Source organism: Paramormyrops kingsleyae, chromosome 25, assembly GCF_048594095.1.
Source record: "Paramormyrops kingsleyae isolate MSU_618 chromosome 25, PKINGS_0.4, whole genome shotgun sequence".
Lineage (NCBI taxonomy): Eukaryota > Metazoa > Chordata > Actinopteri > Osteoglossiformes > Mormyridae > Paramormyrops > Paramormyrops kingsleyae.
The window spans coordinates 16,871,560-16,886,881 of record NC_132821.1 but is presented as its reverse complement, the minus strand read 5'-3'; the positions used below and the strand labels follow the sequence as shown (position 1 = coordinate 16,886,881).

At 44.6% G+C, this 15,322-nt stretch overlaps 2 protein-coding genes and 2 long non-coding RNA genes across 6 annotated transcripts; all 4 read right to left on the bottom strand.

The window, feature by feature from the left end:
- Positions 1-2,567: 2,567 nt before the first annotated feature.
- Positions 2,568-4,216, bottom strand: LOC140583116 (uncharacterized). Its single transcript, XR_011985905.1, has 3 exons — positions 3,984-4,216; positions 3,631-3,879; positions 2,568-3,394 (listed from the first exon to the last, which is right to left on the bottom strand). It is a non-coding gene; the product is annotated as an uncharacterized lncRNA (long non-coding RNA).
- Positions 4,217-4,401: 185 nt separating this feature from the next.
- LOC111837076 (uncharacterized) lies at positions 4,402-7,028 on the bottom strand. The gene is made up of 5 exons (XM_072707084.1): positions 6,790-7,028; positions 5,974-6,298; positions 5,093-5,891; positions 4,777-4,987; positions 4,402-4,659 (listed from the first exon to the last, which is right to left on the bottom strand). The coding sequence occupies exons 1-3, from the start codon at positions 7,026-7,028 to the stop codon at positions 5,520-5,522; spliced, it is 936 nt and encodes a 311-aa protein (XP_072563185.1). The 3' UTR covers positions 4,402-4,659; positions 4,777-4,987; positions 5,093-5,519.
- Positions 7,029-7,483: 455 nt separating this feature from the next.
- On the bottom strand, positions 7,484-10,958 carry LOC140583010 (uncharacterized). Of its 3 annotated transcripts, none has more exons than XM_072707584.1 (5): positions 8,587-9,038; positions 8,346-8,495; positions 7,986-8,155; positions 7,841-7,891; positions 7,484-7,717 (listed from the first exon to the last, which is right to left on the bottom strand). In XM_072707584.1, exons 1-5 carry the CDS (start codon positions 8,970-8,972, stop codon positions 7,695-7,697), a joined length of 780 nt encoding a protein of 259 aa, XP_072563685.1. In that variant the 5' UTR covers positions 8,973-9,038; the 3' UTR covers positions 7,484-7,694. The 3 variants fall into 3 exon arrangements, with proteins under 3 accessions (XP_072563685.1, XP_072563684.1, XP_072563683.1); XM_072707583.1 differs by lacking the exon at positions 7,484-7,717 and adding an exon at positions 10,369-10,958 and having other exon boundaries at positions 7,744-7,891; positions 8,587-8,973; XM_072707582.1 differs by lacking the exon at positions 7,484-7,717 and having other exon boundaries at positions 7,744-7,891.
- A 1,580-nt stretch (positions 10,959-12,538) lies between these two features.
- Positions 12,539-13,777, bottom strand: LOC140582888 (uncharacterized). The gene is made up of 3 exons (XR_011985698.1): positions 13,409-13,777; positions 13,182-13,217; positions 12,539-13,077 (listed from the first exon to the last, which is right to left on the bottom strand). It is a non-coding gene; the product is annotated as an uncharacterized lncRNA (long non-coding RNA).
- Between the last annotated feature and the right edge of the window lie 1,545 nt (positions 13,778-15,322).

Sequence of the window (15,322 nt, the reverse complement as noted above, 5' to 3'; positions counted from 1 at the left end):
ATCCATTCTGGAGAAGATGAATTGGCATAAGCCACACCAAACAAAATATGTTGTTTCCAGATGTGCAACTTATATTGTTATTACCACAAACTAACGGCCACGCCTATCTATGGATAAGATGTGCTGTTTGTAATATGAATATTTGATGTAATATCTGCACAAAGTGTAACATCTGTTGAGGTGCAACCCAAAACACCTGTATCCCATACTGATGTGAATGAGTCACATGGATAAAATAATTAATTGTTTAATCAATTAATGCAGATGGTATGAGGTATGTACCTGTGAAGCTGGTATGGCATGTTTGGTATCAAACTGATTGTTAATCACCGCTGATTCCGAATCTGGTCAGTGATTACGATAAAAGTGGATGTATCAAAAGTGATAACAGCTTAATGAAAATCATCAGTAAAGGTATAATCAGGCGGGCCATAAATCCCAAAAGGACTGATACAGACCCCCTTCCGAAAGCCCGCCAAATGGATGGCCAGCCATTGGGCCAGGAGTCGAATTCCTGGTCATCCCTATTCATGAACTTTAGACCATAAAAATCTAGCACCTCAGAACAAAAGCTGAGCAGAGAACAACCAGCAGCAGCGCAGAGAATAACCGTCAGCCCGAAGGAGAACATCAGCCCGGGAGGAGAGAAGCCCACAGAAGTCCTCCGGTGAAGGCCCAGCTGAACAGAGAACAGCACCCAAGACAAAGCTTCACCAGGAGAGAGAATCTAAAGGGACTCCACTCCACTGCTCCAAACGCCGCGCCTTCCTGAGTGCCATCAGCTCAGCAGCTCTGCCATCAACTGCCAAGACCTCCCCCCCCACTCTTCAACCAAGTAAACCAACTTCCTTTCATTCTAACAACTTAAGCTGTTCTGTTAACCTGCTATAAGACTTTAGGGTCGTGTTTCCACAAACTGTGCTTGCTTTGCAGAACAGTATTTCCCATTTCAGGTTACTCATTTAAATCCGGTCATTGCATTTTCATAATTACATTGTTTGTTTTATTCCGTTATTTCGTGTTTGTTGTTTGTGTTAGGTGTAATGTCTGTCTTATGTCAGTTGTAGTGTTAGCTAGGAATAAATGCATGTCTTTTACACAACTTTAGCCTCCGTCATTGTGTGTCTCATAATGAGTTCCTGCCTTTGTGCGATCTTGCTACACGCTCTGAACCTCAAACTCGCCTGAAACATCGCGAGACTCTCTCTCATTGGCCGTGAGGGGAGCTTCGGTACCAATCGTGTACATTACCTGGTGATGCAGCTCGCTGGACGAGCCTTCTAACCCAGGTTACTAAGCGATACTGGTAATTAGTGAATCACATTTAAGTCTCACATTAACAGACTCACAGGGATACCGCAATTGAGTTTGGAGGAGCCGACCATTAGGCATAACAATTGATTAATAATCAGCATTAAATAATAATTAATTAAACTTTAATTAATTGAAACATATTGGTGGAGAATATTAAAATTTATTTGAGCTAATAATTCCTACAATAACTTGACATTAGCAAATCTGGGCAGCCTTTGCATAACTATCAAATACATCAATTAGACCTAGCAAATCTGGCTAGGCCTTGCATAACTATCAAATCCATAACTTGACATTAGCAAATCTGGGCAGCCTTTGCATAACTATCAAATACATCAATTAGACCTAGCAAATCTGGCTAGGCCTTGTGTAACTATCAAATCCATAACTTGACATTAGCAAATCTGGACAGCCTTTGCATAACTATCAAATACATCAATTAGACCTAGCAAATCTGGCTAGGCTTAGCGTAACCAACAAACAGCTTAGGCAGGAGTGCGGGAAAGGGACTGGGACGCACTTAGCCCCATCGCATTCTCAAGTTAGCGTCTTAGCATTTGTGTTAGTTTGTCATGATTTCTTCATGTAAACACATTTTCTTATAATGGTAGGTCGAACTGTTATAGGGGAAGCACAGGTTTCATGAAATGAAGTAAGAATTTCAAGTTATAATGAAATCTTCATTTCGTGTTAGTTTGTCATGATTTCTTCATGTAAACACATTTTCCTATAATGGTATGTCGAACTATTGTAGGGGAAGCGCAGGTTTCATGAAATGAAGTCAGAATTTCAAGTTATAATGAAATCTTCATTTCGTGTTAGTTTGTCATGATTTCTTCATGTAAACACATTTTCCTATAATGGTAGGTCGAACTCTTGTAGGGGAAGCACAGGTTTCATGAAATGAAGTCAGAATTTCAAGTTATAATGTAATGTTAATTTCGTGTTAGTTTTTCATGATTACTTCATGTAAACACATTTTCCTATAATGGTAGGTTGAACTATTATAGGGGAAGTGCAGGTTTCATGAAATGAAGTCAGAATTTCAAGTTATAATGAAATCTTCATTTCGTGTTAGTTTGTCATGATTTCTTCATGTAAACACATTTTCCTATACAGGGAGTGCAGAATTATTAGGCAAGTTGTATTTTTGAGGAATAATTTTATTATTGAACAACAACCATGTTCTCAATGAACCCAAAAAACTCATTAATATCAAAGCTGAATATTTTTGGAAGTAGTTTTTAGTTTGTTTTTAGTTTTAGCTATTTTATGGGGATATCTGTGTGTGCAGGTGACTATTACTGTGCATAATTATTAGGCAACTTAACAAAAAACAAATATATACCCATTTCAATTATTTATTTTTACCAGTAAAACCAATATAACATCTCCACATTCACAAATATACATTTCTGACATTTAAAAACAAAACAAAAACAAATCAGTGACCAATATAGCCACCTTTCTTTGCAAGGACGCTCAAAAGCCTGCCATCCATGAATTCTGTCAGTGTTTTGATCTGTTCACCATCAACATTGCGTGCAGCAGCAACCACAGCCTCCCAGACACTGTTCAGAGAGGTGTACTGTTTTCCCTCCTTGTAAATCTCACATTTGATGATGGACCACAGGTTCTCAATGCGGTTCAGATCAGGTGAACAAGGAGGCCATGTCATTAGTTTTTCTTCTTTTTTACCCTTTCTTGCCAGCCACGCTGTGGAGTACTTGGACGCGTGTGATGTAGCATTGTCCTGCATGAAAATCATGTTTTTCTTGAAGGATGCAGACTTCTTCCTGTACCACTGCTTGAAGAAGGTGTCTTCCAGAAACTGGCAGTAGGACTGGGAGTTGAGCTTGACTCCATCCTCAACCCGAAAAGGCCTCACAAGCTCATCTTTGATGACAGGTCAGGAGGGGACGAAAAGCCGAACTGGCTCAGGTCTGAAGGCGGTTCAGCAGACTCTGGCTCCTTTTGCCTGGGCTCAGGTAGAGGGGCGGCTGTTGTCAGGCTGGTGGTGGGGAGAGGGATGTCCATGGACAGCACAGCACATTCTTGCCGCTTGACTAACTCGTTATGCCTACGGGAAACGAGACATTTTTTTAAATAAGAACATAAGAAATTTACAAACGAGAGTTAAATCAGGCCATTCGGCCCATCAAGCTTGTTTGTGGAGAACTTAACTCAGAGTTGTTAAAATCTTATCTAGCTCTGATTTAAAGGAACCTATGGTACCTATTGTAAATAACTTTAGTCAGCATTTACCATTAAGCTGTAAAAAAAAAATGATCCCAAATGGTGGCTGAACACACTTACCAAACAGACAGCGTACGCTGGTTTATCTTGAAAAGCTGCAGCGACGTGGCCTGCATGAGCCCCGGGCTGCTCAGGACCAGCCATCTGATCCTGCCGTAGTCCTGCAGGATGGCAGCCTAGCGGTTCAGCTTCACCCTAGCGATCTTCTGGCCAGCTGGGTGAAGTGAGCAGAGCTCCAAGCAGATGGCCTCCACGAACCTGCTCGCATGAGGCCACTGTGCAGGCCCGGTGCCTTGGCCCAGCAGGCAGCTGCTCAAAAAAAATGTAGAAGTTAGGCCAAGTGTAACACAGCAGCAAAGGAGTGCATGCCTGGAAATCTGTAATATCACTGTCTACACAGACAATTCACTCACCGCTTCAGGCTTTCCTTCCCTGCGCACACTGACGTTTTCTAGTGGCTGGCCTTGAACCTGCCCTGAAGGAGCCGCTCCCTGTGCCTCGGTGGGTACGAGACACGCTGCCTGTCTCTCTCCGGCAGGTTGTTCCAGAGAGAGACGATCCTGGCAACGTGACGATCCGAGAGACAGAGCTCGTGGCGCAGCCCCACCAGGTACCTCGCCAGCCTGACCACGTGGTCGTACCCTGGGGCTCCATCGGGGCCTCTGAAAGCCTGACAGGATGACAAAGGGAGCAAAGTGTGAGTGGAGTGAAACAGCACTGCAAATATCCATTAAGTGAATTGAAAAAAATTAAATTAATTTAAAAAATCAGTGAATGTAGATTGTGCGTCGCCAGTTTTGGCCTTACATGATCGCCATCATCATCCTCATCATCACCAGTGCCAGGAGTCACAGTGCTGGGGCCTTGGTCCATGGGCAGCTCTGCATGAGCTGAGAGGACCTCTGCCACAGCAGCGGGTGAGGAGTGCAGAGGGAGGGAGCCATCAGGGAAGTGCAGAGAGGAAATGGTGTGGTCATGTTCCTCTTCCGGGTCTGCCTCTTCAAAGCCTTCGTCCTCCAAGCTCTCCAGGACATCGGGGGTGCCATCTGCACTGCTGGGAGTACAGGTACTCCACCCCGATGAGTTCTCCTGCAGCGAAATCGGGCTTACAGAATTATGGCAGATCATACAAAGCCGTAACCCTTACATAACCGGGGAGATGGTCCATGGTTAGAACATGGTGATGGTCCACATAACCACACCTACCTGTGTACTCCCCCCGGGTTTGTATAGTCCTCAACCAGCTTGAGGCCCAGGAGCTCCTGGCTGAGGTGGTTGAGGCTGTGCTGCAGCTGCCCACTGTAACAGCGCAGTACCTGCTCCGGCTGGTCCACCGCTGCCGCCGCTCTGTCCTCGTTCCACTGCACCAACCCTTCCAGCAGGTAGGCCTGGAAATTTTCAGCGTTGGCGGAGGTGCCTGTAAAACAAAGGAAACGCGCATGTTAAGTCGCTCAGTATGCACACACGTGTACTCATTCAGTAGCAAAGGCACATGCAGAAAGTGTAAGGAGGACATACTCACCAGGGATGAAGCGGTTGAGGTGGAGGTGGAACGACTACAACGACGTGGAGCCGCGCGCGCAGCGGTAGGTGTGGAGGACGATCCCTCCCTTGGTCAGCTGCCCCGTCTCCGTGTAAAGCCATAATCCAGGAAGGTCTTGGATGCAACCAAGGTGGCGCCTCTGGGTGTCCCATATGACGTCCATCCTCTGGCTGTCCAGCAGGGTGATGCCCATAGTGTCCTTCACGTCCCTGAAGGCCTCTAGCAGCTGGGCGATGAGCCGCTCGGTCTCCTGGGCTCCGCGTGTACGGCTGCGACAGAGCCAAGCCAGCATCTTCGCAGTCAGCCTGCCAGTGAGCTGGTCTTCGGTCAGGCCCACGATGCCCTGCTTCCCCTCCAGTTCCGCCCGAACAGCGTCCCTCAGGCGAGCCACGTCTGCACTGTCCCACTAAAAAATGCAGGACGACAGCTTCGCCATGAAGAGGCCGTAGAGCTGGTGACTGTCCGTGGTGACGCCCACCGCGAATCTTCGCATCAGGTGCCACACGTCCAGCCTGACGACCAGCTCCTCCCACTCGCAGAACATGGCGGCCACTCTGGACTTCCCCACCGACGAGCAGCAGTCTCTGTCCACGTACAGGAGCTTGGGCGGAGGGACTCCAGCCTCACGGTAGCGCCGCATCAGCCCCGTTGCCATGGGCAACAGCCCGTCGCCCTCATGAGCAGTGAGCACGGACATGAGGACTTGCCCGTGCTCATTGCCCACGTTGGTTGACCAGGCCATTGTTCCAGCCGCTGCACCTGCCAGCTTCTTGGTCACCTAAAAAGAAAAAGGTTACCATCAATCCACTTTTGTTGAAAGCCTGTGTGTGTGTGAGAGAGAGAGAGGTGGTGAAAATTACCTTCTTTGTGGAATCCATCTTCAAGACAGATCCAAAAATGCAGGTGATCCTGGCCTTCATCTCCCCAATCCGAGACCTGACATCCTCAGCATGGACTGTGAGGAGCCACTGGGCTGAGGGGACGGGCGCCATGGGTGGTGGTGGTGCCACCTGCTGCACAACAGCACCAGGGACCTGAAACTTCCTGCACACTGCCAGATATCGCAGTGTGCGTGCCATCCAGGTCTCACTGTGCTGCTCCTTCAGCTTGTTGTGCAGCATGGAGACACTGTTGCCGAGCGAACGCTGACGCATCAGCCTCACCACCTTCAGGTCGCAGGACAACCTGTAAGAATAAAAACACACACACAAAGTTAAAGGATTTAATTCGAAATGACCAACCTTTCAACTACACTAAGAGGTAGGCGTGTGTTTGTGTCTCTGTCGGGGGAGGGGGGGGGGGGTAATTGGGGGGGTGTAAAAGAGCACAGTAGGGGGTGATTCAAAGGTGCGTGGGGCCCAGGCCAGAGCAATGGGTGCTAACGACTTCACACACAAAGAGGCCAAGCTGCCAGATCAAAGAGATTCTCAGACACCGTGGCTCCGAGGTGACATGAGTGATTGGCAATCTAGCAAAAGGTCAGAGCAGGTCAAAGAGGCCAAGCTGCCAGATGTCAGATCAAAGGGACTTTTTCAGACACTGTGGCTCCGAGGTGACATGAGTGATTGACCTGCTCTGACCTTTTGCTAGATTGCCAAAGTGGCCAAGCAGCCTCACGTCAGATCAAACAGACACCGGGGCTCCGAGATGTTTGTTACAGATAGAGAAATGCTTACCTGTACGTCAGGACGGCCGGAAACTGTGCACGGTGCGCAGGGTCCAGCTGCCCCAAGATGTCCTGTGACCAGCCTGCCACCTTCTTCTTACACAGACGGCATTCGAGGTACTCAGTGGCCATGAAGTACCAGCCGTCTATGTCCAGCACCCTCCTGACTGTCTTGTACAGGCCGCAGGACGTCAGGCGCTGCGCGACCCGGTAGCAACTGCAAGGAGTAAATAAGGACAGGCCTCCCATCCTTATTCCTCCTGAACAGGGCGCGGCTGAGCCACTCGTGCTGCTCCTTTGGCAGCTGGGGCTTCCAGGCTTCCGGAAGAGGGGCGTCCTTCAAAAACAACAATAATGTCAATATCTGATTTGGAACTCGTTCTATTCCTCATTTTTAGTATAAAATAAATGAAGCAGGATGCAGTTTTGGCTACATCTCACCTCAGAAGCAGCACGAGAAACGTCTGCCTTTGCGGAGGCTTTCCGGGGAGAGGAGCGTGAAGCGACCGCTTTGGGGGTGGGGGGCGGGGGCGGGGGCGCGGACAGACTGACAGCTACATGGCCAGTGTTGTTGGAAACATGACATACAACATTTTTTGTTAGTTTACTGTGAGCAGTGTTACAAAGCAACTAGCAGAAGCCATACTGTTATTTGATTTCTACTAAATGATTAAAAAATGAATAGAGATTAAATGACAGGATGAGCAAGACAATGAATGAATGAATGAATGAATTAATGAAAGGCAAGCTTAAGCACAGAGTCATAGGCATGTAAAGAAAAGTTGGGGTTAAGTATTAAGTTCCCTATGTAATTATCCTACTATGGCAGACAAGCAGACAGGACATGCAGGCCAGTGCAGCGTAGACCACCAGCACCAAGGACAGTGAGACTAACATTCAGCTTAGCTGCTTACCTTATCCCACTTCAGCATTTACGGCTAACAAAGATGAATAATAACAACAACAACAACAGTAAATATACAGCTCATATGTTTGTATAATTTGGCAAATTTGTATGTACAACGCATCATTTTATTTATTCAAAATATATTTAGACTCACCTGACGTCTCAAGCTCCACTGCACAGGCCAGGAGGTCTGCATCTGAGGGCTCTGACAAACACGAATGGAAAATATCTGAGTATATAAGTCTGAATAAAAGAACACTGTAGTTGTTAGTTCTGCGTAAACTGTATTTAAAGCTGACCAGGAGCTGTGCTGGTCATCGCCTTAGAGGAACCCGGAACGGCAAGGGGGACCTCGGAGGGCACAGAGCTGGGCGGTGCCCGCTGTGCATCCCTCATCTGGATGTACTTCTTCAGTGCATCCATTTTGGTCCCTGGCTTGCTGGGCTGCTCCCTAACCCACTGGACATAGCTGGATGACGGGCAGGGTACCGGGGGGGGGGGGGACATTAATCATCAGTCATTATTACAAAAATTACAATCATTACTATTACAAGCACATTTAGCAGGCTACTACTAAGAGTGAGTGCTCATGTCCTATGCATGAACTTTAAATAACTTTGCAAAAACTACAATATGTAAAGCAAAAACAGAGACTTTACCTCCTCCTCTCCCTGCCCTTGCACTCATACAGCTCCTTGTAGGTGCAATGCCGGTGTGCACCAAATCCCACAAGTGACTTGTGTGATGGAGCCTCCACCCGCCGCCGCTGCCTGATGGCCTCACTCATCTTGGGGAAGGAGCTGGCATACCTATGTGCAGAAATGAAATGAGGGATTGGTTAACACTGTATCAATGTTGGAGGGATGTGGTGATTTTGTGCCTTGTGGGTTAATGGCTTACCTGAAGAACACATCCTTATTTCGCATAACACTGCTCGCTGCTGCAGTGTCGCTCAGGTTGCCAGACTCCTTCTCCGCCTGATGCCCAGCCAGGACCATGGCAGCATAGCCAGCGTCGTTGGACAGAAGCCACTTGAAGGTTTTCCCCCGGTACTGGCCAAACTGGATAGCACACTCGCTTGCTACCAGCAGGTGGTCCCGGGCGTCTCCTCCTCGAGCCGCCACTCTGCTCCTGGCCTCCATCAATACCGCCGCTGGATCCTTGGCTTGGCTCGGGGTCGTCCCAGTCTGGCCCACACGGGCTCTCTGGGTGGCCAGTGCCTCGGGTGAGGGGCGCAAAGTGAGCTCCCCACTGGGCTCAAAACGGAAGACTGGTGCAGAGTCCATTCTGATAGGAAAGAAATAGAATTTAGAGATCAGTGGTCATTGTCAACACACCACAGCGCGCAACAATGAAATGTGTCCTCTGCATTTAACCCATATGTGACTTTTTTGTGACATAGCAGGGGGCAGCTAATTCAGCGCCCGGGGAGCAGTGCTTGGGGGTGGTACCTTGCTCAGGGTACCTCAGTGGTGCTTTGCTGGTCAGGGATTCGAACCTGCAATCTTTCAATTACAAGTGCGCTTCCTTAACCATCAAGCCACCACTGCCTATTGAACATATTGAAATATTGAACAGCTCAATAAATGCAAACATAAACCAAGACATACTGAAATGAAAATATATATTGATATATTCTCTCCGTGGAGAATTTTGGATCTTTAAGTAAACAGAGCTGTGTCCATGTTATACTTGCATTCTCAGCAAAAAATACTGAACAGCTCAATAAATGTAAACATCTCTTGGACATAATAATACTGAACTATTGGAGATACTGAACTAGCGGCTCAGCAGCTACAGCGGGATCCAAATTTAATTAGTGACTGGGCTGACACCTGGCAGATGAAATTTAACATAGACAAATGTAAGGTACTCCACATAGCGGCCTTAGAAAAGGTGCAGCGTAGGGCCACAAGAATGATTCCTGGTCATAGAGGAATGTCATACGAGGAAAGGTTATTTGAGCTAAATCTGTTCAGCCTCAAGCAAAGGAGACTGAGGGGGGACATGATCCAGGTCTATAAGATTCTAACAGGTTTGGATGCTGTTCAACCGAATAGTTACTTCAGCATTAGTTCAAATACAAGAACCCGTGGACATAGGTGGAAATTAGCGGGAGAACATTTCAAACTGGATTTAAGGAAGCACTTCTTTACACAGCGTGTAGTCAGAGAATGGAATAGTCTTCCTGATAACGTAGTGCAAGCTGAATCCTTGGGTTCCTTTAAATCAGAGCTAGATAAGATTTTAACAACCCCAAGCGAGCTCGATGGGCCGAATGGCCTCCTCTCGTTTGTATAGTTCTTATGTTCTTATAATGCAAGACATAATGAAATGAAAATATATATATTGATTTAATGTTCCCTGGAGAATTTTGCATCTTTTTAAGTAAACAGGGCTGTGAAATTTATTGATGCATTGATTTAATGTTCCCTGGAGAATTTTGCATCTTTTTAAGTAAACAGGGCTATGTTTATGTTAAATTACTGGCAAGAAGTATTACTAATGACAAAGACTACATAACTTTTCTGTACAAAATATTTTTAAAATTACATTCTGAGCATCGGCATTCGTATGCAATATGACATATCGGATCGACATCATCAAACTAACGATCTGCAAGACACGAAATCAATCGGTTAAAGGACCGAAAAAAAAGAATAAGCAGCTTCTCGGGCTTACTTGTTAGAGCTGTGTAGGACGCCGGAGACGAAGCAAAAGGAGTGACAGATGCGACGATAATGTCCCCGCAACCGTGGTCTTCATTTATATTAGCGTGCCGGCGGGCGGGCGGAGCTAGTCTCGCGGCTCGGCCAATCGCGCGGGGTCATTTCGGCGAAACAGTTCTTTCAGCGGAGGAGGCGGGCTGAAACAATTCTTTCCCAGGGTGGGCGGGATATAGCCGCGCCGGCCAATCGCGCGGGGTCGATTTGGAACAGTTCAGCGTCGCCGGCCAATCGCGCGGGGTCGTTTTGAAACAGTTCAGCGGCGCCGGCCAATGAAAGCTGGAACAATTGTTTCACTTAAAGCAGAAGATCGTCTGCCGTGAAGCGCAAGGATGACACGCAAATTCGTGAAGCGTTCCATATTTTGCATGGCTTTCCTGGTCCTCAACTTAATCAAACTGCATGCTGTGAAAAAGACATGTTCCTAAATGAAACTATTGTAATATTTCTCTTGCAATGGACCTTAACAGGAAACCTGCTCATAATAGATGATTGTAATAATCAGAGAAATATAAACCAGCGTGAAAATCTTTCATTGGCAAAGATTTAGCCCAGTCCAAAGCATATCATGCTTATACGTGAAAATGAGAGAAGTGTCAGATGACTATGCTGACTCGAATGTGATTGACTTTTGTCTGAAAAGAACCCAGCTGGAATTCTTGGGGAACATTTTTGATGCCATTAAAAAGCAAGTTTGATGTCAATAATGAGTGCAATAACAAAAATTGTGATTTGGTAGAAGTGTGTCTCAGAAAGCAATACAAACCAATTGACTGAAGGTTTCAGGAAGAGATGGAAGCCAGATTGTACCACACTTTTAAATTTTGGTCTTTTAATCAAAAGCATCTTATACAGAAAAGAGGACCTGGGACCTGTAGAATTCAGACTGCAATGAAAATACTTGCACTTTCACCTTGATTCATTGTTGAAACATGCTAAAACACATAATTTAGTCTATAAGAGAATATGCTTAAAATTTAATCTAATCTGCATTTTAAAATAGGCATGCCCACTAGCACTTTGACCTTGTTTGATCATTAAGTTGATTAATACGTTTTGAGGCAGATTATTTTTGAGAACTACATGTTAAGGTCAGCGTAAAATTTAGTCTTTTAATCAAAAGGCTTTGGTTCAGAAAAGATGACCGCGGACCTTTAAAATTTACTTTCCAGGACAGAATGCTTAAATTTTAACCTAATCTGCATTTTTCAAATGAGCACGCCCACTTCCCCCACTTCCACTTTGACCTTGTTTCATACGGTGTTCATTTTAGGACATCCTCAGGTCTTATGAAAAAAACCGTCAGACTTCAGACAAAACGGCATCAGACATCGAACTCAGGCAAAACGGACTCGGGTGTCAGGAAAAAAACCGTCAGACTTCAGACAAAACGGCATCAGAACAAACGGACTCAGACAAAACGGACTCGGGCGTCAGGAAAAAAACCGTCAGACTTCAGACAAAACGGCATCAGAACAAACGGACTCAGACAAAACGGACTCGGACAAAACGGCATCAGAAAAAGCTTATTATTATTATTTTTTAATACATTTAATATAAAAATGTAGAACTATGATTTACTTTTTTTCCTGACATTTGTTCAAGATGTCATCTGGCAAGGAATGCTCCAACTATGGCAGTTTGACACTGGCTTTGTTTGAAGCTGTTATCACAGTGTAAAATCTAGTAGTCTGATAGCAGAGGTGGAAAGAGTGCTGAAAAATCCTACTGTCACTACCTGTATATATTATTATTATATGATGTAAAGTTACTAGTCCACTAAGTTATTGAGAAGAAAAGTAGCCTTTTGAAAAAATGTTGAAATAAAATACATTTGTCTTACTTATGTGGTAATTATTTTTAATTTTGAATTTGGGGTGTAATTAGATTTAAATCCCATAACATGTTTGGCTGGTAGAGGTGGTAATAGAAAGGTGGTTGTCACATTTAATTTTGTAGATGCAATGATAATGTTGTTATTCAACCAGGGATTTAAAGGGAAATTAGCTGTGTACTGGGCTCACAAGGACATCAAGTTAGGTAAGCCTACATTTAGAAAAGTGTGTTGCTGTATCAGCATTGATATGGCACATCTAGCGTGACCACCTAATCCATGTCAGGAGGGACACTATGAGCTACTCCAGGTTTTACAAATACTTTAAAACTGAAAGGCTCCTTGGCTAATTAGTTCTTCTAGTTCTAAATAATAATTTTTGTGCTTTTACTGGTTTGTTTCCTTCATTCAAAGACTCATCCAGCTGTTTCACATTAACATTACTGACACATGCATGACTGAAGGAGACTGACCAATCAGCACACAGCAAGAACTCCTTGCTCAAGTGAAATTCAGGTCCTTTTAATTGAAATGATTGAAATGGTAGTTTGCAAACCCTGTCATAGCTCATAGTGTCCCTCCTGACGTGGATTAGGTGGTCACCCTAGACACATCTCTGAGACTGGACAGGATGTAGTGTCTTTTGATAAAAAAAAAGTCTATGTTGTGGTTGGTTTGTGGCATAACAGTGAAAGACACTTGAGAAGAATTTTAGAACGTTTGGGGTTGAAGCGGAGATGCCCCCAGCGACCTGTCACTTAAATCCTCAAAGCTTTTTCTTTATTTGAAGCTGCAGTAGCTTTTTGGCTTTTCCAAAAGCCTGTGCTGCACCTGTAATGCATATATATATCGTACCTGAAACCTATGCAAAGTGACTACTTCTCACAGTAACAATAGTAGAACTCACAAATGGGAATAATTTGGGCTTTCCTTACTGAAAAATGCATTGGCACTCCTTAAGCTGGAGTCATCTGCAATATAAATGGGACAGTGCATTGTAGAATCCTACTACTGCCACAGACGTCTCTACAGTAAACTTGTGAAAATGTGTTGTCTCAAGGTAATACATTTGCTTGTCTGACACTAAATACTAACCAGATCATTAAATTAGGAGTCAAAATATTTTACATGCTGTGCAACAACCATCACTAGAAAAGCCTACCTGTTTTGTCTGCTGTCAATAGCTTTTTCACGTTGGTATCAAAGCCTTTTTGAGTAAGCTCACCTTCAAATAGAATTTTAAGAGGTAAGGAGTGAAAATAATGTAGTACTAAGCAGTAGTCACGAGGTCTTACATCTGATTTACCTTTGATATTCTAAACACACACACAGAGACACACACACACAAATTAACGTTAGTGAAACCTGTTTATTATAGCTTGACGGCTCGACTTTTCTGAAAAAAGCATTTGCAACTGTAAACATGAAGACTGCCATTCTTACTCAAGTGGTAATCTGTACAGTCAATTAGATAGGAATGCTTAATTATCAAATTTAAATTAGCCCAGAACATCCTGTTAGCCTTATGAGGCAGTTTACATCGATAGCAAGAATGTGCCAACATTAGGCAGAATAAACAGTCGTTACCGTTTTCGAGGTCTTTTTTAAGATCCTCATAGGCCTTTACTGACAAATATACGGATCGTCAATTAAACTTAACATCATTGCCACTACTTAAGCTAGCTAGCACGGATTCGGTCCACAAAATAACATCCAAATATTACAATTTTGAAATATAATAAAAAGCTAACTCTCTTCATCATCCGCTGTCGTAGCTTGATGACGCTTCATCAGGCTTTGAGGTCGAAAATTTTTTTTAAAAGTTTTTTCTGATGCCGTTTTGTCCGAGTCCGTTTTGTCCGAGTCCGTTTTGTCTGAGTCCGTTAGTTCTGATGCCGTTTTGTCTGAAGTCTGACGGTTTTTTTCCTGACACCCGAGTCCGTTTTGCCTGAGTTCGATGTCTGATGCCGTTTTGTCTGAAGTCTGACGGTTTTTTTCATAAGACCTGAGGATGTCCTAAAATGAACACCGTAGTTTCATGGTTCAGTAGACTAAAATAATCTGAGGCAGATGTTATTTGACATCTACAAGCTACAGGAAGTGTGTATTTTAGTCCTTCAATCAAAAGCCATTGGTTCAGAAAAGATGACTTATAAAATTTACTCTTCAGGAGAAAATGCCTGAAATTTTACCTAATCTGCATTTTTCAAATGGGCACGCCCACTTCCACTTTGACCTTGTTTCATCGTTCAGTAGACTAAATTATCTGAGGCAGATGATTTTTGACACCTACAAGCTACAGCAAATGTGAAATTTAGTCCTTGAATGAAAAGCCATTGGTTCAGAAAAGAGAACTGCCGACCTATAAAATTTACTCGTCGGGAGAAAATGCTTGAAATTTAATCTAATCTGCATTTTTCAAATAGGCACGCCCACTTCCACGTTGACCTTGTTTCATCGTTCAGTAGACTACAGTAATCTGAGGCAGATGATTTTTGACACCTACAAGCTACAGGAAGTGTGAAATTTAGTCCTTTAATCAAAAGGCTTTGGTTCAGAAAAGATGACCGCGGACCTTTAAAATTTATTTTCCAGGACAAAATGCTTAAATTTTTATCTAATCTGCATTTTCCAAATGGGCACGCCCACATCTCCACATGTCCAATCCTAGTCCATCAATATATCCACAACTGAGGCTTTGTTTAATTAAATTTAAATTATTTTTATGTAATTTTCCAGGTTTATGGTTACGGTATCGCGAGAGGCTGGTGCAATGGGTGTGGCTGCACCACCCCTGGCCCCGCCCCCCGGCCGGTGCAGTGGGCGTGGCTGGGCGTGGCCTGGCGCATAGGCGCCATATGCGTGCGAAGGAAGGCCGTATCTCGCTCCCTTTGCGAGATATTGCGAAAAAACGTTGTAACTTTTTTTCCATGTAGGTGGGCTTTGATTTGGTTGGTGCAGGTGGCCTCTACTGGTGCAGAGGGATCTGAGGAACTTTGTTGCAATTGTCTACGACGTTCCCAGGCGGAGACACGCCCACTTCCGGTTTGGATGCTAACATGCTAACTTTTGCGAT

Excerpts from the sequence above, each read along its gene's own strand:
- LOC111837076 (XM_072707084.1), bottom strand. The coding sequence starts at position 7,028 with ATGGGAGGCCTGTCCTTATTTACTCCTTGCAGTTGCTACCGGGTCGCG. Across the intron at positions 6,299-6,789 it reads CCGGCCGTCCTGACGTACAG|GTTGTCCTGCGACCTGAAGG; the intron begins GTAAGCATTTCT and ends TTATTCTTACAG. Across the intron at positions 5,892-5,973 it reads AGATGGATTCCACAAAGAAG|GTGACCAAGAAGCTGGCAGG; the intron begins GTAATTTTCACC and ends TTTTCTTTTTAG.
- LOC140583010 (XM_072707583.1), bottom strand. The coding sequence starts at position 8,972 with ATGGACTCTGCACCAGTCTTCCGTTTTGAGCCCAGTGGGGAGCTCACT. Across the intron at positions 8,496-8,586 it reads AATAAGGATGTGTTCTTCAG|GTATGCCAGCTCCTTCCCCA; the intron begins GTAAGCCATTAA and ends TTCTGCACATAG. Across the intron at positions 7,892-7,985 it reads GATGACCAGCACAGCTCCTG|AGCCCTCAGATGCAGACCTC; the intron begins GTCAGCTTTAAA and ends CGTGTTTGTCAG.